Below are 19,547 nucleotides of genomic sequence, written 5' to 3'. Positions count from 1 at the left end.
CACCCTCGACGCAATGTAAACATGCGGTGGTCAGGCTGGGTTGAGATATTCTATCAGACCAAGAGTAGGTTATTACCAATACCCGTCCCGACACCAAAAAAGATGCCGGAACACCGAGCCGCGACATTACAAAACAGCGACCCCACGGCTTCATGGATCTCCCATGGGTCAGTCTCCGGGTCAGACATGCAACAGCATGGAGAAGAGCAGACTTTTTCCGCGGCTACGCACCGCGACCGAGTCTCTTTTCGGACGGAATGGGATGGGATGGGATGGGACCTTACGGTAACTTATCGTGGCGAACATGACTTAGTCGTGGCTGACTGCGGCAGAGAGGGCTACAAAGAGCCAACATTGGTAATTAAGAGTACATGGCATGCCGCCAAGGAGGGTACATGTGCAAGGTAGCGATCACGTCATTTGAACTAAACAGCCTCCAATTTTTACCTTGGACAACGGGGTATCCGTACAGCACCAGCAGCGCACCTCAGCAACACACGCAAGGCCGATTTGACGCCGGGAACGAGCGACATTTCTCTCACTTTGTCTCGCTGTGTCTTGAGGAGAATAAAAGACACCTTTGCCCTCGCCCGTCTTCTCGCCAAGTTCCCTCTCTTGCTTGTTCTTCTGCTCCTTCTACTCTATCCGTGAATCCCCTCCCATTTGCCTTCTTATACCCAATATTCCCCTTTACAACGAAAAGCTCCAGGCTCAATTCGTTGTGTGTTCCCTCTCTTCCTCTCTAAGCATTGTCTAGAGTGCGTCTTTTGACGACCCCATAACAACCCGCTCCCTCTTACAAAGCTTCGCACTTCCTTCCAAACTATACACAATGGCCAACTCTCCCCACGGCGGTGTCCTCAAGGACCTTTTCGCGCGCGATGCGCCGCGCCAGTCTGAGCTGTTTGCTGAGGCCGACAAGCTCCCTTCCCTCTTGTTGACCGAGCGCCACCTCTGCGATCTTGAGCTGATCCTCAACGGTGGTTTCTCTCCTCTTGAAGGTACGTGAGGTTCACTGCCCGCGCTGCTGCTGCTACTTTGTGCTGGCTGCAGCAGCGGCGGCGGCTGCCCCCCTCCTGCATCCATTGCGCGACGACAGTGGTGGGGTTGCGTCGCGGGAACGACCCCGCCATGATTTTTTTTTGGAGGGGCAAAGTTCCCCACGATTACGTTGCTCGCCCGAGAACAGCGGGACTGACTGTGGTGGCATCTCTATAGGTTTCATGACCGAGAAGGACTACAATGGGTACGTTGAAGATGCAAAAAACGCCCACTCCCAACAAGACACTGATTACTGACATGATTGGTACAGAGTCGTTAAGGACAACCGTCTCGCCGATGGCAACCTCTTCTCCATGCCCATCACCCTCGATGTCTCCCAGCAGCAGATCGACACCCTCTCCATCAAGCCCGGTGCGCGCATCACCCTCCGCGACCTCAGAGACGACCGCAACCTTGCCATCCTCACCGTTGAGGATGTCTACAAGCCCGACAGGTACGTCTTACATGCCTTCAGGGAATTGGCACTGGCTGACATGTTTCTATAGAGTCAAGGAGGCCATTGAGGTCTTCGGCAGCGACGACGACACCCACCCCGGTGTGAAGCACCTCTTCAACAACACCAACGACTTTTACGTTGGTGGTAAGCTCGAGGCTATCCAGCGTCTTGCTCACTACGACTTCCTCGACCTCAGATGTAAGCCCACCACTCCCTTGATGCACACCAACGTAGCAAACCCAGAACATGGAGACTAACGAGTACCAAAAGTCACTCCCGCCGAGTTGAGACAGCACTTTGAGAAGCTCGGCTGGAACAAGGTCGTCGCTTTCCAGACTCGCAACCCCATGCACCGCGCCCACAGAGAGCTCACTGTCCGTGCCGCCCGCTCCCAACAAGCCAACGTCCTCATCCACCCCGTCGTCGGCATGACCAAGCCCGGTGACATTGATCACTTCACCCGTGTCCGTGTCTACAAGGCCCTCCTCCCCAGATACCCCAACGGCATGGCCGCCCTGGCTCTGCTGCCCCTGGCCATGCGCATGGGCGGTCCCCGCGAGGCCATCTGGCACGCCATTATCCGTAAGAACCACGGCGCCACGCACTTCATTGTCGGCCGTGACCACGCCGGCCCCGGCAAGAACAAGAACGGCAAGGACCACTACGGCCCGTACGACGCCCAGGTCGCCGTTCAGAAGTACTCTGACGAGCTCGGCATCACCATGGTCGAGTTCCAGGAGATGATTTACATCCCCGACCGCGACGAGTACCAGCCCGCCAACGAGATCGCCCCTGGCACCCACACCGCCAACATTTCTGGTACCGAGCTCCGCAACCGCCTCAAGACCGGCAAGGAGATCCCCGCCTGGTTCTCCTACCCCGAGGTCGTCAAGGTCCTGCGCGAGCAGAACCCCCTCCCCGCCCAAAAGGGCTTCACCATCTTCCTCACCGGCCTGCTCAACAGTGGAAAGGACCAGATCGCAAAGGCCCTCCAGGTCACCCTTAACCAGGGCGGCGGCCGCTCCGTCTCCCTCCTCCTCGGCGAGACTGTCCGTCACGAGCTCTCCTCCGAGCTCGGCTTCAGCCGCGAGGACCGCGACAAGAACGTTGGCCGCATCGCCTTTGTCGCCTCAGAGCTCACCCGCGCCGGCGCCGCCGTCATCGCTGCGCCCATTGCGCCATTCGACGAGGCCCGCCAGAAGGCTCGCGAGCTGGTCGAGAAGGCCGGCCCCTTCTTCCTCGTGCACGTCGCCACCCCGCTCGAGTACGCCGAGAAGACGGACAAGCGCGGCATCTACCAGAAGGCGCGCAACGGCGACATCAAGGGCTTCACCGGTGTCGACGACCCGTACGAGGCGCCCGCCAAGGCTGACCTCGTCGTCAACCTCGAGCAGCAGACGGTCCGCTCCATTGTTCACCAGATTGTCCTGCTCCTCGAGAGCCAGGGTCTCCTGGACCGTTTGTAAATCCAAGTTGGCAAACTTTCAATGAGCGATATAAGTGTGATTTATACGGCATAGAGCGTTACAAGCGCGTAGACCTCTTCTCAAAGCGCAAAAAATTGGGCGGATATATACATCGGAGTTGAGACTTCAAAGACAACCTTGGGATAAAAAAGTTGTTTGATGATGATTTTTACGAGTTATTTTATACAAGAGATGGTTATAAAGCATCATATAGTATGCCTAAGGGTGAGGGGTTAACTGTGTCTTTTTCTTTTTGGATAACACTTTACTCTCTCCCACGTATGGCTGAATAGTGGAATGGAACGCCATTTGGATGATACTATTTCATGAGATCGACTTGAACTGGGTGTGACGATGAAACGAGCAAGTATCCAACGTGACGGTGACAGAAAAGATATGCGTACAAGGACCATACAAAAATAAATCATTCGAGATTAGGTAGCTACATCTACCTACCTACCTACCTACCTCAAACAGCCTCGGATAATGGCATAGAGGTGATAGTGGGTTGATTGATTGATGGATTCATGGTGGTGTGGTGCGCGCGAGGAGGCATGAGATGCATGGCCCGGGCGCTTAGTCGCTGGGCGGGGCAGTGATTGGTGCGAGAGACAGCTCGACGGGACTCTGCACACATGCGGTTCGTTTGTTGGTGCCCGATGGACGGCGGGTTCGCGCGCCGTTCTTTGCCGGAGGAGGGGGGGAAGAAAGGGTGGAAGGGTATCAATACATGGGAGGAGGGGTAGTAAAGTAGTAGTGTATGTTGGTTGGGCCAGGATGGGGGTTATTTTGGGAAGTGTTCTACAGTACCTACTCTGTGTCTGGGTGCGAGATGGTTGTCTGATGATAAGTTTGGTTCATCGAGTTTTGTTGGATGAAAAGTGGTGGCGTACCTCACTTAGGTATGTGCTGGTGCCAAAGGTTAAGGTAGGTGAGTGAGAGGTACATGTACCAGTAGTCCAGCGAGTCTAGTCAGGTACGTGAGACATGGGCATTTCTATTTGAGGCAGCAATGTCTCTCTCACGGAGTACTGTGACGACGATCTTTGTACGGTGTAGGTAGGTGTGATCTTGTGCGTTTGCTTTCCGAGATGATGTGAAGCGAGAGACAGTTATGACGGAGGGAAAAGCGAGTTGCCTCGAGGTAAAAACTCTTGTTGATAGGTAAGGTCCATTCTTTTTCGAGGTTATCCGAGACTATCTACCACCATGGCCTTACGTGGAGAGTGGTTGGACATTCGAGCATTGCTTGGCCCGAGACAGTCAGCACAACCGCTTCTTGGTTTATCTGGATGAGCCAGGCACAAAAGGCACGCCACGCCGCCTGCTTGGTTAGGTGAATGACTATCCGTACGTCTGTGTACGATGGCGAATGGCTTCGTTTGGCCGTCAGCCACGACGCCAAATCCTTGAGGGACGTGCTGGTCTAGACACCTATCCAAGGTGCTCAGGTAAGGGTAGGCAGATCATGTCCGATGTTTAAAATCCGTGGGAGCTGATGGGCAACCTCAGTACCTGAAGGTAAGACTCAAGAGGATGTCACACGGTGCGATACCGAGCTCTCGTCAGCTTTTGAAACGGTACGTCTTGCCCGTTTCACACACTGATTCTGTACCGTGTGAACAGACGGTTTCTGAACGGCGGAACACTGACTGATGGAATCTACCAATGAGAGTACTGGGTGTGGCCCGAGCTTTTGGCAGTGCCCGTTGTGGATCCCCAAGGGACTTCCCTCCCACTGTCCCATTGCGTCGCCGTCCAGTCCAGGCGCACCTCAACTCGTTGCAACTCAGCCCGGTGCCACGTCAGGTTCTGGCCACAGGTACGAGTAAGTAAGGTAGGTAGGTAGGTAGGTAGGTAGGTAGGTATTGCATACAATTCAAGCTCCGGATACCTCCTCACCAAATCACTCATTCGACACTTACCTCAACTGAATCAGTGCCCGAATAATGCGTTGCAGAAGGACATGTGTCACCGCCTACTTTACTCTAATTCACTTCACCCTTCGCCTGCCTTCCCTTGACATCCATCACCCCGTTATTCTTCTCCACCCCCCTCCTTCGCTTTTGCGCCGTGAGGCACGCAAGAAGCGGTACCTAGCGTATACCCATAGATGCAGTAAGGTAGAGACTCAAGTGTGGGCCGCCCAGCCTACACAGCTGTACCTGTACCCAAAGTACCAACCAACCCGCCGCAGTTCCCTTCAACGCCTTACAGGGGGGTGCTGCCTCTCTGATCGAATCACATTCGGCTGCGTTGCTCGTCAACTGCTTGCAACCGCCCGTCTTTCCACTCCCGTCTCTCACACAGTTAGTGTAGGTTACCTTAGACTCATCCCTCCCGCCTGGCCTTGGCTTGCACCCATGACTTTGGAGGTGAAGTGTGCACCTCACTCATTCACTCCCTCAGTTGGGAGCATCCATCCATCCATCTCCCGTCTCGTTACTTCTCTCGTCCCTCTTGCATCATTTTCCATTTCCTTCCTTTCATAACCCGACTCCGACGAAAACGACGACATCTCGAAAAGTCAAACCGCATTCCTGACGCTCCAAACTTTAGACGCAGCAAACGACGAACCAAACGGATCCTTCCCCCGCCACCTACCGTTCGGTCCAAGTCAGGGGTGCGCATTTTTCCAGAAATTCCCCAGTTTTGTGACAACTCCCGCCCTCTTGCTCAAGACGACGAGGGTCGGTGAGCAAAACCCCAGACCAGGTCCTGCCTGCTTCGGTTCCCTTTTCCTTCTTCCCGCCAGCTTTCTCGACAACTTGGAACTCAAACACTGAACCATCCCACCCTGATCCTCGAACGACGGTCCGCTTTGCCTTTTGGGCACCCAGAAACCTTCCTACCCACCACCATCTTTGGCAAGCTTCGCTGTCGGGTCACTTTCTTGCCTCTTACTCGGTGCGCCGACGGCATTTCGACTCGACCCCGTCACCGTCACTGTCACAGCCAACCTCTCTACTACGACCCGAAGAAGCCCCCCGCAGCAAAGCACAGCAATTCGGCTAGCTCTTTCGGGCTACGCACCCATGCTCCGCCATGTCCTCCCAAGATCGTGACGTCGAGGTCGATGTCGACGCTGATGGCCGAGTAATCTCCCTCCCCGACTTTGGAGATATGCGCCCGCGCAAGGAGGCCGAGAAAAGTGAGAAAACCGAGAAAAAGGCTTCTCGAAGCAAATCAGAGCGCAGCAGCAGGTCCGACAGAGAAAAGGGAGACAGGGAACACCGATTCCACCGCGTAAGCTCCCGCTCCTCAAAATCGAAAATCGCCGACGGCAGCGGCCTCGGCAGTGACGTCCATTCCCACTCCCACCGCCGTCACCGCACCCGCGAAGAACGAGACCGCGATCGAGAGAGAGACCGCGGACACGACCGCTCCTCTTCCATGACCGACCTCATTCCCGAAATGTCTCGGACCTCGCTGACTGGTCCCGCCTCGACTGACCGCATCTCGCTTCCCTACCCGACCTTCAGCAAGGCCCACAGCAAGGAAGCCGTCCGTAATAGTCGCGAGGACGTCTCGGGTTCAGGCGTTGGGACCACGAGAAGGGCTGATCCATTCACCCCCGAGGCCACCGATCTGGGCGACAGCGAACTCAAGCGATCCCAGAGCGTCGATCACTCCGAGAAGCAGCGCAAAAGTTCGTCCAAGAAGGAGTCGAGGCCGCCTAGTCCGCCCGAGACCGATTTGTCGGGCAAGAGACGGTCCGCAACCCCCGAGGAGTCGTCAAAGAAGGTGCGCGAGGAGCGTTCGAGCTCGAGACTTAGCGGTGAGACATCCAAGAGAGACCGGGAAGACAGGCCGAGCTCGCGTCTCAGTGGTCTGTCGAGATCCGGCTCCAGAGCCGACGACAAGTCCCGGGTGAGCTTCAAGTCAAAGACTAGCAGTCAGGCGACGTACGTCAAGTCGCCGGCGTTTCCACCTGGTGTCCAGGAAAGCTTGAATATCAAGCCGAGCACTTCTAGATCTTCCTCGAAGCGAAGCTCCTCGAGCAAGAAAAGCCGGCGTGCAGAGTATCACGATGGCGACTCGTCTCCCGAAAGCCTGCAGGACTCATCTCCTAGAACCCCTACGCAAGCACCACCATTCCCGCCGCCCTTCGCCATGAACGACAAGCCGCCGGGCCCCCCTCCACAGGTTTACCCCGAAAACGACATCACACCATCAGCCACTCCAATGACTGATATGCCTCCTCCAACGGGACCTCCTCCTCCCCCGCCACCACCTCCAGCCCTAGATGTACAAGAAGCACCGCGGGTGGACTACCTTTTACAGAACGGCGGTCTGATCCAGCCGATCCCAAAAACGTTTCTCTCCGTTCTACCTCGCCAGAATGGCGCCCGGCCATCCAACCCACCCCTGGTTGGCCCGCAGACTTTGTTCGCACCCTTTTTTAACCTTTTGGACCAGTACAACTCGGTTCTCAACCGCAACGGTTCTGTAGCAGTTGCAACTGGCCATCGATCTGTGGCTCGCCGTCTTCTCGACCGCCTCGAAAACGTCTTTTCCCGAGAGCTTCCTGAGCATGGATGCACTTGTGTAGTATGTGAAAGAGGCCCCGATATTCAACATCGTGGCCTCGGTTGGGGAGAAGTCCTTGAATGGGTTAGCGGCCGCATTGATCTTCCACAATGGCCACCTTTTGATCTGGCCAGCTTGGGATCCAATGCTGCCGAAGTATCAGCAGAGCTGCCACCGCGGCCCGACTCGCCAGTCAAGATCGATCCTGATATTGCCGAGGAGTTCCGCGAGCACTACCTCAGACAGTCTAAGAAAGTCAGGGGAGCCGTTGACAAGTGGCTCAACACCTGCGGAGAGACCACCGCGCCGCCGCCTCAAGATGTAGACGATGAGACACTCACGTTTGCCATTCTCACCAACATGGACCCTGAAGATCAGCCGTATTTTAATGCGATTCTGGCTGGCTCTAATCACCCGAAGCCGGCAACGAGGGCTCCTACACCCTTGCATCGCGCCCGTCCGGATCTTCTTGTCAGAGCCGGCTTGGCTCTACAGCGTCTCTACCGACTGCAACAAGTACCCCGAGACGCAGAGGTTGCCATGTATCTCGTCAAGAACCCCCACACCCACGATCTACTTGTCACAATGTCCGACATCAACACGCAAGAATGGGAGATTTTGACTTCTGGACGATTTGATGGCTTCCTCTGGTCCGGAGCTGATGGCGACGATACCCCCACAGCTGAATCCCGTGGTGCCACCCCTGCAAGCGGTTACTACCCCTCTCGGCCAGGGACCATGAGCCCCAGCGTGCGAGGAACGCCAGGCTTCTCGGCATCTCGCAACACTACACCATTCTCTGCCTACTCTCGCGGCGCTACCCCTGCGTCCTTTGTGAGCAATGCCTCATCCGCGGCGGCCAACAAGCAAGCAGTATCACGAGACGAAGAGATGGAGATGGCCGTCTTGGCAGAGGTAGAGCGAGAAATCTACCAGGGTATGGAGGCGTTGGAGGACGCGTTCGAAGCCCTTCACCTTAGGGCCGAAGTCGTCCGAACGGGGTTGCGCAACCGCGGAGCAGGATTGATGCACAGCCTTCAAAGCCGCCGGCGGATCGATGTCCTGCCCAATCCGAGCTCCGGCAACTCGCAGTCATCAGGCTACGAACGGCCCAGCTGGGCGCAAGGCGACTACGACGCCAACAGCGACAGCGAATGGGGAGGCGATGACTTTGAGCTGGCCCCCGACGATTCGGCGAGTAACATTAGCAGTTCACGCCACCGACGACCAAAGAGACGTACAGAGCGACGGACACCGGCGCCGATTGAGGAAGATGACGAGGAAAACTGAACTCTATGATAAAAGGAAAAATAATGAAACGCGTTTTTGTGATGATCGATTTTTGGTTTCCATGGTGGCTTTGTTGTTCAGTGAGCCGGAAAGCTGTTTACGAAAAAAAAGGGGTCGGAGAGATGAAACGAAATGATGTCAGAGTCACGAAAGTTTTATGGTTGTTTTGAAAATACCACGGTGGAATTATGCGATGAAAGCTGCAATGTTGGGCCTGCCATTCAAAGTTTGGATGGACGTCGATGCGATGGCCAATGTGTTCGTGGAGGACCTTTGGGGAATAGGGGAGGTCCAGCCGACTGGATGAAGCTTGTTGGAAGGTTGGACACGTGTGGAGGGAACGGTTTGGGGTCTATTTTTGACGGATAGATCCAGGTATGGATGGATGGGCACACACGTTCAAACACGGCATCACCATCATCATCATCATCGCATGCATTCAGAGGTCTTACTTGAAGTCGGGGGATTTTCCTGTTCCCGTTTGCTTGTTAGTGGGGAGAGGTTGACTGCGCCGCTGCGAGACGCGAAATTGTCCATGGCCTTTTCAATATCTTTTCCGGCTTTGCATTGTTCATGGAGTCTTGGGTTTATTTGTCACATCGTCGTCATAAGGCGAAAGAGAGGTCTATTTGGTTCTTCTTACCTTTGCCCTCAACTCAACTCAAATTCAACGTTTCCAAGGCTCATGGGTTTGTCTTGTTAATGTAATCGAACCCTGCTTCCGTCGATGTCATCCCAGCCTCTCATGAGACCAGATGCTCTGTAACTAGATTCTTGAGCTTCACTCTCGTTGACTTTGATGACATTGCTGATCGGTCACTTCAGTGGTTGAATATCACAAGGACAGAGAGGCGAGAAACCAGGTCATGTAAATCATCGCTATATCTGAATGACCGAGAAAGCAGAGATGCGTACGAGTCTATCTATTTCGATGGATCTAGTTCCATGACTGAGGCCAAATGCTTTTCTCTTCAGCCAGATCCTGTTGATGACCCAAAGAGATGATGCTTATGATTCGCCCTCTGTATGAGTAGGCGCCCTCAAAATTCGCCATATGCTTCATAAACCATCTCCCACTAAAAAATGTTCTCCCTTCAGACCAAAATACGCCCACCATCATGTCCAAGATGGTATCAATCCATGTCCATCCTATCGCCCTGGTGAGCCCTCAGAACTTGGCCAAGATTCCGGGTACCTCGCTTCACAGCCACGGCGTTCCTGCCCGCAGCCTCAAATTCCTCCAAGTCTTTTCTGGCCCTTTTGGCGTTTGCCACCAGCGTTTTCTTGTCCCTCTTGGTTGACTTGTGCATGGCATTGACGGCCTGGGCGAGAGGAAATAGCACATCCTGGAGACATGCCCGTAAGGCCTGGTTGTCGTTGCGGAGCTGTGCCAGTGCTAGATCTTGTTTCTTGAGGAAAGTTGTGTGTGCCTCCAGTTCCACGGCAAATTTATAGGAATTGCCAACCTGCTCTCCGATAGCACGGTCAATGTTATCTAGTCTCTGTGTTTGGGCGAGGAGCTGACCGCCTTGATCTTCAAGTTGAGTAGCATGATTGCCCGAGAGAGCATCTAGCTTCTTGACTTTGTGCAGAGCTCGTCTAAGGTCCTTTGTAGAAATTCGCTTAGCGCCCTTAGAGGAGGAGGAGGAGGAGTAAGGACTCGGGGGCCTGTTGGACAAGGAGTCGGCATCTTGATGGACCGAATTGGTCGACTTCGTTTTCTTCGTCAGCTGTTCGGCAGGTTTGCCGACGCCATCGATCCTCGAGGCTTGCTCAGGTCCGGTACCGGGAATGTCTTGGGGATGACGACTGGCAGACACTGCAGTCTCTGACTCCTCTTTCTGACTGGCAATGACCCGTGGCGGTTTTGGGAGCTGGAAAGTGGCTAGCGACGTCAAAGCCTTCTTGGGACTGGTGGTTGTGGCTTCCGCAGCAGATGAAGCCTGTCGGGAGAATTGGCCGGATGGCTGAATATCCTCATCTTCAGGATCATCGATCAAGGAGATGGCGTTGTCAAATGAAGATTCCCTCTGTTGCTGCTTGGCTTGGGCTAGAACCTCCTCCGAGTTGTCTTCTGACTCGGATTCAGGGTCCTCGGAGGAACGCTTCAGGTTGCGTGACACTCTGGTAAGCTTCTTCTCGGTGTGTGGCAATGTCGGATCGCAGCATTTGGTCGCATCCCAGCCAGACATCTCGAGTTTGGTGATGATGTCCTGCGGCAGACTGACATTGTTAATGAGTCGGATCGACTCCATCATTGGCGCCGAAGGGGGCCGTTGCCTGTACTGGGTTTCCTTCCAGTCCTTCATGAAATCGCTGTATACGTTCTGCTCGCTGATTGCTTTTGGCTTCTTACTATCCAAATCCCAGGTTACCTTGGAAATGTTGGTGTTGATCGCTTCGTTTGAGGCCGGATACTTGCTGTAAGCGGGATTCTTGTAACGTTTAGCCCACTTCCTCCAGCCAAGGATTGATTGACCCGTGTATGGCTTAACCTTCGTTATGGCGGGCTTCAAGAAAGACATCGCTTCCTTCTGAGTAGGATTTTGTGCTGGAGTGTGCTGCAGTGAAGCTGTAGTTGCCTGCGGCGGGTTGTTGTTGTTGTTGTTGTTGTTGACACTCTTGAGTAAAGTCTGGTTTGGCTTGGCTGTCAATTGGCCCACAGGCGTAGGTCGAGAAGGGACAGTCAGCGGCGGTGTTCCTCTTTCTGTGGATTCTGATGGAGAGTTTGTCTGCATTCGACCAGCTTCGAAGAAGGAGGATGAAGGCGAGGAAGGCGAATGTCCCATAGCCAGAGGAGGTGCTGTGATTGTTGTCTGCGGCGTCATAGGCGTTACAGGTGTGATTTGGCTCTGCTGTGAGGATATGCCTGTGGACATTGATGTACTCATATTAATGTGCGGAAGATGGTTCGGAGAAGAATAGTTCGTAGAATTCGAAGTTTGGGAAAAGGCAGGAGGAAGACAGCTAAGGGCTGAGGAAGAAGGTGCGGTTTCTGGCCGACCCTGCCTTCCGAAGCCTTGTGGGTAAGACCAATTCCGAATCATAGCGTTAGGAAGCTTCTTCTTTCGGAACGGCAAGGGACTTGGTAGGTTTCTGGAGGAGCTTCGACCTCTTGGTTGCTTGCAGTAACTCGATCCCTGGTATCAGAGAAGCCGAGTATGACTGAGGGAAGTCGAAAGTCGCGAGTAGATAGGGGCTTAAATCTTGTGCTTCGCCGGAAATTATGCCTCTCGTGTAGAGGCTAAATGTTTGAGCTTCAAGACAAGGTATGCATGCGAATGACCATATACTTACCCTCGACTTGATGAATGTTCTGGCGTGGAGGGGTCAGAGTCGGTGGGCGAAAAGGACGTCGTTTCTAACTGTCGTTTTGCCCGTGCCTTCCTACCATCCATCAAATGTATTCGGAAGTAGCTGTCGTCGACTACCTGCCTACTTTGCGGTTTATAGATCTTCTGCTTTTCGTCACTGACTTTCTTTAGTTCGTTGTCGCGTTGCAAGAGATAATGAATATAATGAGAGAAGCCAGTGGCATTCAGAAAAGGTGCGATGGGAAACTTAGCCATAAAGCAATTCTACTGCCTGATCAACGAGCGAGGAGGGAATTGTGTGAATCCTTGAACAAGAACATGATTTTATGAGAATTTAACAGTCAGGAGCCTCCGCGCTCAGAATTCTGGTCTTCTACCAAAGAAACACGTAGCATTTACTGATGCACGCAGGACTCTTCGGCTTCTTTTGACCTCTGTCCCGCCCAATAAATATCAGAAGGGTGACGACACACGTCCACCATGACTGACATTGAACTAATGCGAGGTTGGACGACAGGTCTCCATGGCATAGAAACAAGACTCACTGGTGCCTACTCCCCAGATATCTGCATCTATAGGAGTGATATTCATCATCTTCCTTGTGCCCCCTTGGTCTGACTTGGGCCGCTTGTCGACAAACTACGTCCCATTTTGCTCCTGGGCAGTTTCAACCAAAAGTCGACTGCTGAGAAAAAAAGACCAGATAACCACACGTGCCGTGATTGCTCAGGTTCTCGAGTGTGGCTATGGGCCATATATTCTGTCACCCGCCTGCCACACCCTCAACTCTCTAAATATAACCATTCTCAAACGCAAAAGTAAGTACATGCAACCACACCAACAAGAGCATTCGTGATCCTATCCGATCTGTCAGATTCCAGATTCCCACTACTGCCGGATCCCACCGCCCGCAGCCAGCCCCTTTCTACACTTGTACCAGCAGCCTGGTTACGGTTAGAATCTTAACGATTGACCCCCAATTTGACAAAAGCAAGTAATGTTTTAAGAGTACCGAAAAGCTCCCTGATATCAACGGAACAACCCAGAGGGATTGGCTCACCGCTCCACATAGCCGATGGGATGGGTGAAACACTCCGATCCTCTGGATCTAGAGGTCCAGACGTCCTGCATCCTGGTGACATTTCCCGGCACTCGACCGAGTCGAAGAAGAAATATACCGGTACCGAACACGGAATTTACCGTCGTCACCCAACTTCAGTCCGAGTATAGGTGTCAATATACTTGGCATGAACATGAAAAGTCTAATCCAGTACTCCCTAGCATTGGATCGTCATATCATAGTCAGAATGGTGGCGTACTTCACAGCGTATTTGTACTTCAAAGTGTCTCTGCCAGCCATCTCTTTATGTAGTCTGATAATCTCGGCACGGCAGAACTGAGCAGGGCGGGTTTTTCGATGAATCAGCGATTTTAAGTCGGAGACAAAAAAAGCAAGCAAGTAGCCTTGAAAGCAGAAGACACCAAAGTCTTAGCAGTTCGAAATTTTCGCGATCGATATCGCAATACCAATGCTCCCTGACCATTAACGTTGTCGCTAAGAGATAAAAGGTCAAGCATGGGGAAGCCCGCCGCTTGTGCAATTCTCGTCGTCAAGGAGAAGCCATCGATTATGCCCTAGCAACCTCGGAAAGTCATTTTTTCTTTCTTCAATCTCCATCATGCTTGCAAAAAGAGCGTCGGCCTGGGCGTTCGACACTGTGGAAACTCCCGCCCTCTACTTTGGCGTCTGCATAGGTCTACTGACACTCACCTCTGCAAAAGCCGTCCAGCAGAGTTTCCTAATCTATTCGAGGACAAAATCTTTGAAGAATATCTACGCTTGGATGTCAGTCATAACCCCTATAGGCCAAAACTAGTACCACGCGGCTCGAGGGGATTCGGGGAAAATTGACACAAACTCCAGGGTATGGATTCTCCTCTTCGCCAACGCCACCCAGGCGATTATAATTTTTGTACTATTCCGCGGAGAAATTTCAATCAAGTAAGTAAAGGCAAAATGTCCCCAACTCGCTCCCACCTACTATTTGCTAAAAGCTTCACAACTTCAGCATTGGCTTCATGATTGCGGACACCATCAGCTGGGTTCTACAAACCCAACTCGCCCCTCAGGTTCTCGCAAACAGGCTCGGTCTCCTCATGCACAACAAGCAAAGAGTCCGATACATGAAAATAGGTCTGCTCGTCTTCATCGGCATCTTCAACCTTGCATACATTGCCTTGTGGATCGTCTATACAATAGATCCCTCTCGGCTGGCCGTGGTTCTCAACAGATACTTGAGTCGGCTGGATATAGTCATCGATCTGCTAGTCAACATTGTGCTCGACACGACTTTTCTCATAATCATCAAGCGTGAACTTATTGACGGCGGTCTGGTCAAATATCGGCTTTTGTTCAATTGCGGTGTCGTGGCTGTATGCCTTTCGATATCCTTGGATGTAAGTTTTTCGCACAACTCGACTCCGAGTATACAAACGTAGCACGGGGCTAACTTTCTCTCTCCCTCTCTTCCCTCAAGATTGTCATGATAATTCTCTTGTCTGCACCAAATTCTTATCATTACACCTGCACCCATCCGGTTGCCTACTGCGTCAGGCTCATAATCGAGATGCTGATGGCGGATTTGATTGCAGTGATTGCGCGGACCCCGCATGAGATGAGGGATCTTTGAGTAGATAGCGGTTCTGGCGGCAATCCAAAGCGCTAGACCACGCTATCTCAAGACGGATCATGCTCAGTTCTGAGACAATCAAATACCATCTTCCCCAATCAGTACACTCACCTCCCTCCCTTTAACAAGTGACATGCTTGGAAAGAACTCGCTGAGGTCGACGGAACAGTATTGAAAAGAGGGAAAACAAACTCGAGACGCAGTATGTCCATCTGAACAGCCACATTCCTTCACAATCCCTTCACTTCTAGGACAGCGTAATCAAGGACCAGAGTGTATATTGAAATGATTTTTGAATTGTTGGATTTGGGGGAATTTTTAACTACTTACGACCTGGGGCATCATGAGCTATACATCCACACAACACGCGGGCCTCCCGTACGATGCTATGCCTGCCGCCGGTTAAAATAAACAGACGGCCATGACGAAGACAATCGGAACATCCTCTGTGGCGCCCATTGAAAATCCGAGCAGAAACAACAACAAGTCCCGTCTTTTCCCCTTCCGCGCTGCTCCCTCCTCCACAACTGCCGACGGCAGGGCAGGCTGCCTTTTCTTTTTTTTGGCGGAACCACCCAGTCTTTCCATACACCTCCCTCTCATATCCAGCTGGCCTCCGGCCATCGTTTGCACGCTCTAATGCTCTTGAAGATCTTCTTCCTTTTGGACCTCTTGTAATCTTTTAGGAATGGGGTAATCGTAAATCTTTGCCTCATCAGTCTTTCCTGCAGCCGCTCGTCCACATCGACAGTTGGCAGCTTCGAGCCTTATCCACCGACTTTGCATTGCGGTAGTGGCTGTTCGGATCATCTCGCGTCTCCCTCATAAGTTCTGAGCTGGGGCGGTCAGAGGTCACTATACTCTTGACACGATCCTCACAGCGGGATGAGGGGCCCGGCTCGGTCATCGATGAAATCTCCGGTAGGGCTCTTAGCTAGCACCACCGTTGACAGGGGCGGCGCCTTGTTGCTGAGCAAGGGCCAGTTGGGCAGCCTGGGCATTCTCGGTTGCCTTTTGCATGACACCCTGCAGGGCGGCTTGATCCTCGGCGGTGAGATGTGACGCAAGGGACTGGTAGAATTGAGGTTGCTCCTCCTCCATCTCTGCTCGGGGGTTAGCCTTTGTTCGTATAAGACAGCAAAGCCTGAAACTTACTCATCAAAGTTGCGCTAAAAAGTTGGTAGGGGTCCACCTTGTCCAGGGGAGACTCGAGCAAAACGCTGTCCTCTCCAAGGTCGTCCTCAGACTCAATGTCGTCAACGCCACGGCTGAACTTTTGAGCCTCCTCGTTCAAGAACTCGAGATACGCGGTGCTCTCATCGCGGCCTTCGTTGGTCTCCTCCTCCTCAGGCTCATCCTCGACGTTCCAGTTAGCCTCGTCCTCAGCCCACTCATCCTCTTCGCCATAGTCATAGGTGCCGGCGTCGAGGTGGTAGTCGTCACGAAGTGCCTCCTCACGGTTCTTCATAGCGGCAGGCAGCGTCTTGAACAGCTCGGTGACGCCCTGCAGCAGGCGAGGCCACCCAACGGCAATGCTCTGAGGGACCTGGTCCGCCTTGAGGCTGAGCAGAGCCGCAATCGCGACGATGCACAGCTTCTTGTCGTGCACCCTGGTGAAGTTGGACATGCTGCCGAACCACAAGCTGAAGAACCGGTTGGTCCAGCCCTTAGTCTCGAGAATGTGGAGAGTGAGGATAGGGTTGTAGTGAATAGAGTTGATGACCAGCTCCATGAGGTGGATCTTGTAAGCCTTAACCTTAACATCCTGAGCAGTGAGGACAGTCATGGCGAACTCGATGAAACGCAAAACGTAGTTGTCGATGTTGCCGCGAAGGTTCAGCATCATAGCCTCAGCCAACTTGCAAGCACAGATTCTGTCAACGCCTCCAACCTTGTTGTCGTTGAACATATCGGAAATCATGGAGAAGAGAGCCTCAATGTACTCGGGCTTCTGCACCAGCTGGCCAGCTCCGTACTGGACAAAGTTATCCAGGGCGGGTAGCATGTCCTCCAGGTAGAGCTCGGCGCCAGCCTTAAAGGTGGCGTGGATGAGCTCGAAAGCCTGCCACATGGTGGGGGAGATGCCCTTGGCAGCAAATGTGCAGCTGTCAATGATCTCAAAGACTTCGTTGTACAGGTCGTACAGCTTGTTCTCAAGAGTAACTTGGATGACAGGCATGAGGACAGCCTCGATGTGGAGCAGAACGTCGGGGGTGCTCTCGAGGGTGAGAATGAGAGTGCCAATGGTTTGAAGGACGCCAAGGGCAGTGATGCTCTTCTCGTCGAGGTAGTCGCCAAACTCATCCTCACCATTATCCTTGTTCTTGTCCAGAACCTCACGGACGATGCGGAGGTAGGTGTCTCTCAGCTGCTCGCTAAGGGCAACGGCAAATGGCGTCAGCTCAGTGGCAAAGACCTCGACGAAATCCTCCATGACGTTGGCAAGGGCATCGATATCAGCCTCGTTGGCAAGCTTAAGCAGCTGCTGCATAATGGTAGGGATGCTCTGCTGCATGCTGGTGCGAATGATGTCGTGTCTGATGAGAGGCTGCAGGGCAAGCGCGGCAGTGACACGCACGGGCAGCGCGACGTCTGCCATGCAGTCGAGGATGTGACGGTAGATGGTGAGGAGGTTGTTCTGGTCCTGGAAGTTGAGCTGCTCGAACTTCTCGATGGTGTCGCAAGCTCGCGCACGCAGGTAACCCTGCTGGCTTGTGAATTCGGGGAAAACGTAGCGGACGAGGAAGTACTCGACTTGGTCGGCGATGGGGCTCTTCTTGCCCAGGATGACCGGCGCCAACGTGCCAATCATTCTCAGGGCACCCTCCTTGGCAATATGGTTCTTCTTGTCCTCCGGCGCCTGCTCGTACTCATTGACCACCGCGTTGACAAACTTGAGGATCTCGAAGGTCTGCTTTCTTCGGTTCTTCGTCAGGCCAACGAGGAAGTTGGTAGCCGCAACGTCGGGGGCCGAGGCCTCTTCGTAGAAGTTGAGCTTCCTATGGAGATACTCATCGGGCTCGTCCTCGAATTTCTCGATATCCTCCTCGGACAGGCAAAGGACGGGGAACACGAAGTGCATCACCAGGTTCTGCAGGTGAGGCTTCAGGTGGTTCCACATCTCCTTGGGGCGTACCGACTCGTCGAGGAAGACCAAAGTGTATGACAGGCAGGGTCTGCTGAGCCAGGCCGTCTTCGCAACCCATTTCTCGATCTCGGCCAAGTAGTGCTTAAGAATCTCAGGCGCAATCGTGGCGGAGAACTCCTTGGCAAAACGAACGGCGTCCTCGTCCTTTGTGTTGGTGACAGATTGGGGGTTGCCATGTCTATTGCAGCGTTAGTCAGCCCTCGAAATGCTAAGACGACTGTTGGCCGATGTTTACCTGATGAACAGCCTGTTCAAGTTGAAGTACGCCCACTTCTTGGCCTTCCACCAGTGATGTTTTTCACGCTCGTATGAATCGTCAGCCATGGCGCTGGCAGGAATAGTCTTTGAAACGGTCTGGAGGAAAACGGTGCACCAGCCAAAGTTGGTTTGCTGGGCGCGAAGGAAAGCAGAGAGTTCGAGCTAGGAGAATGTCAGCCGAAACGATATGAAGCCAGGCACAACAAGAGGATTCTGTATATACCCAGGTTGCGTGCTTGTAAGCCTTGAGAGCCAAGTGAAGCATCTCGCCAGCCTCATCGCTCTCTTGCGCGATGAGCTCGTTGCAGATGGCCAACAGTCTGGGGAAGCTGGCCTCGATAATCTTGTCGAAATGGACTCTGTTATCGCCGTCCGAAGACTTGAATCGGTAGGCGCGGCAGATGGCGAGAAGACATTGCAGACCAGCCAAAACGGAGGCGGCATCGTTCGTGTTCAGGAGCTGCATAGTGTAGTCCATGAAGTTGGGCCACTTCTCGGGGAAATCGAAATGCAGGATGCGCTGGAGGACGGGGATCAACTGCTGCCGGACCAGCCCCTGAGAGGCGGCCATGATGGGCAACAGGCGGTCGCGGAAGCGCGCCTTCTCATCTTCGGCGATTTGTGTGTCATTCGGGTTGTGGTCCGACTTTTCCCATCCGCGATTTACGCGGTTCTTGATATAGATAACGGCTAAGAGGAGGGACCGTTCAGTATGTCTACTTGGCTGGGCGAAGCCTTACGGGAGCAAGGCAGGGTAGGGGGGCAACGGGATTCGAGAGGAGCCGTCCACGTACTTGATAGTCGCACACTGTTGTCTTGCTCGTTCTGAAGGACTTCGAGGAGAACATCCATAAACCCCGGGTGCTCTTCAATCTAAGTGACAGGAGAAAATACGTCAGCCGGCAAATCCAACATCAAGGGTGACTCCGTGACTGTGTCCCGTGAGACCCGACCCGATGCCGGGCATCTGGAGCGGGCAACAGGCCCGTGACGGTGCGTAGACGTGTTGGCGATAGGTATGCATCTCATCCATGTTGTATACGTCTGTATATGTGCGTGCGGTGCGATGTAGTGCGGATCGTCCCCGGCGCAGTCATGGAGGGGCCATTCGTGGGGGAGGGGTGGGATCTCTCAAGACACGAGAAGGGGCCAGCAGGAAGCGAGAGCGGGAAAGGAGGACGGGCAAAAAGAGAGGAAGTTCTCGTGTTCATACCTGCTTCAGCTGAATCTCAGCCCGCCGTCTCGTGTCGGCATCGGGGTCCAAACTGGCCGCGAGCAGGCCTCGAATCGCCGTGGTGTCCATCTTGGGTGAATTGACGGGGTGATGTCGAGGCGAAGGCGGGATAGGAGTTG

The 19,547-nt window shown here is 53.5% G+C and overlaps 4 protein-coding genes across 4 annotated transcripts; 2 read left to right on the top strand and 2 right to left on the bottom strand.

The window, feature by feature from the left end:
- Nucleotides 1-832: 832 nt before the first annotated feature.
- On the top strand, nucleotides 833-2,964 carry MET3 (Sulfate adenylyltransferase; the record flags this gene model as incomplete). Its single annotated transcript, XM_053198674.1, has 5 exons — nucleotides 833-1,001; nucleotides 1,219-1,246; nucleotides 1,313-1,495; nucleotides 1,548-1,696; nucleotides 1,769-2,964. The coding sequence occupies 5 exons, from the start codon at nucleotides 833-835 to the stop codon at nucleotides 2,962-2,964; spliced, it is 1,725 nt and encodes a 574-aa protein (XP_053043892.1).
- Nucleotides 2,965-6,009: 3,045 nt separating this feature from the next.
- Nucleotides 6,010-8,784, top strand: N0V96_005677 (uncharacterized protein; the record flags this gene model as incomplete). The annotated part of the gene is made up of 1 exon (XM_053198675.2): nucleotides 6,010-8,784. The coding sequence occupies one exon, from the start codon at nucleotides 6,010-6,012 to the stop codon at nucleotides 8,782-8,784; it is 2,775 nt and encodes a 924-aa protein (XP_053043893.2).
- A 1,133-nt stretch (nucleotides 8,785-9,917) lies between these two features.
- On the bottom strand, nucleotides 9,918-11,675 carry N0V96_005676 (uncharacterized protein; the record flags this gene model as incomplete). Its single annotated transcript, XM_053198676.2, has 1 exon — nucleotides 9,918-11,675. One exon carries the CDS (start codon nucleotides 11,673-11,675, stop codon nucleotides 9,918-9,920), a length of 1,758 nt encoding a protein of 585 aa, XP_053043894.2.
- A 4,043-nt stretch (nucleotides 11,676-15,718) lies between these two features.
- Nucleotides 15,719-19,497, bottom strand: NMD5 (Nonsense-mediated mRNA decay protein 5; the record flags this gene model as incomplete). Its single annotated transcript, XM_053198677.2, has 6 exons — nucleotides 15,719-15,891; nucleotides 15,944-18,114; nucleotides 18,172-18,356; nucleotides 18,418-18,884; nucleotides 18,989-19,067; nucleotides 19,408-19,497. The coding sequence occupies 6 exons, from the start codon at nucleotides 19,495-19,497 to the stop codon at nucleotides 15,719-15,721; spliced, it is 3,165 nt and encodes a 1,054-aa protein (XP_053043895.1).
- Nucleotides 19,498-19,547: the final 50 nt, after the last annotated feature.

The sequence above is a fragment of the Colletotrichum fioriniae genome (assembly GCF_027942845.1).
Source record: "Colletotrichum fioriniae strain IMI 355084 chromosome Unknown scaffold_6, whole genome shotgun sequence".
Classification (NCBI taxonomy): domain Eukaryota; kingdom Fungi; phylum Ascomycota; class Sordariomycetes; order Glomerellales; family Glomerellaceae; genus Colletotrichum; species Colletotrichum fioriniae.
The sequence above is the reverse complement of the archived record's forward strand: the minus strand, read 5'-3'. Positions and strand labels throughout refer to the sequence as shown.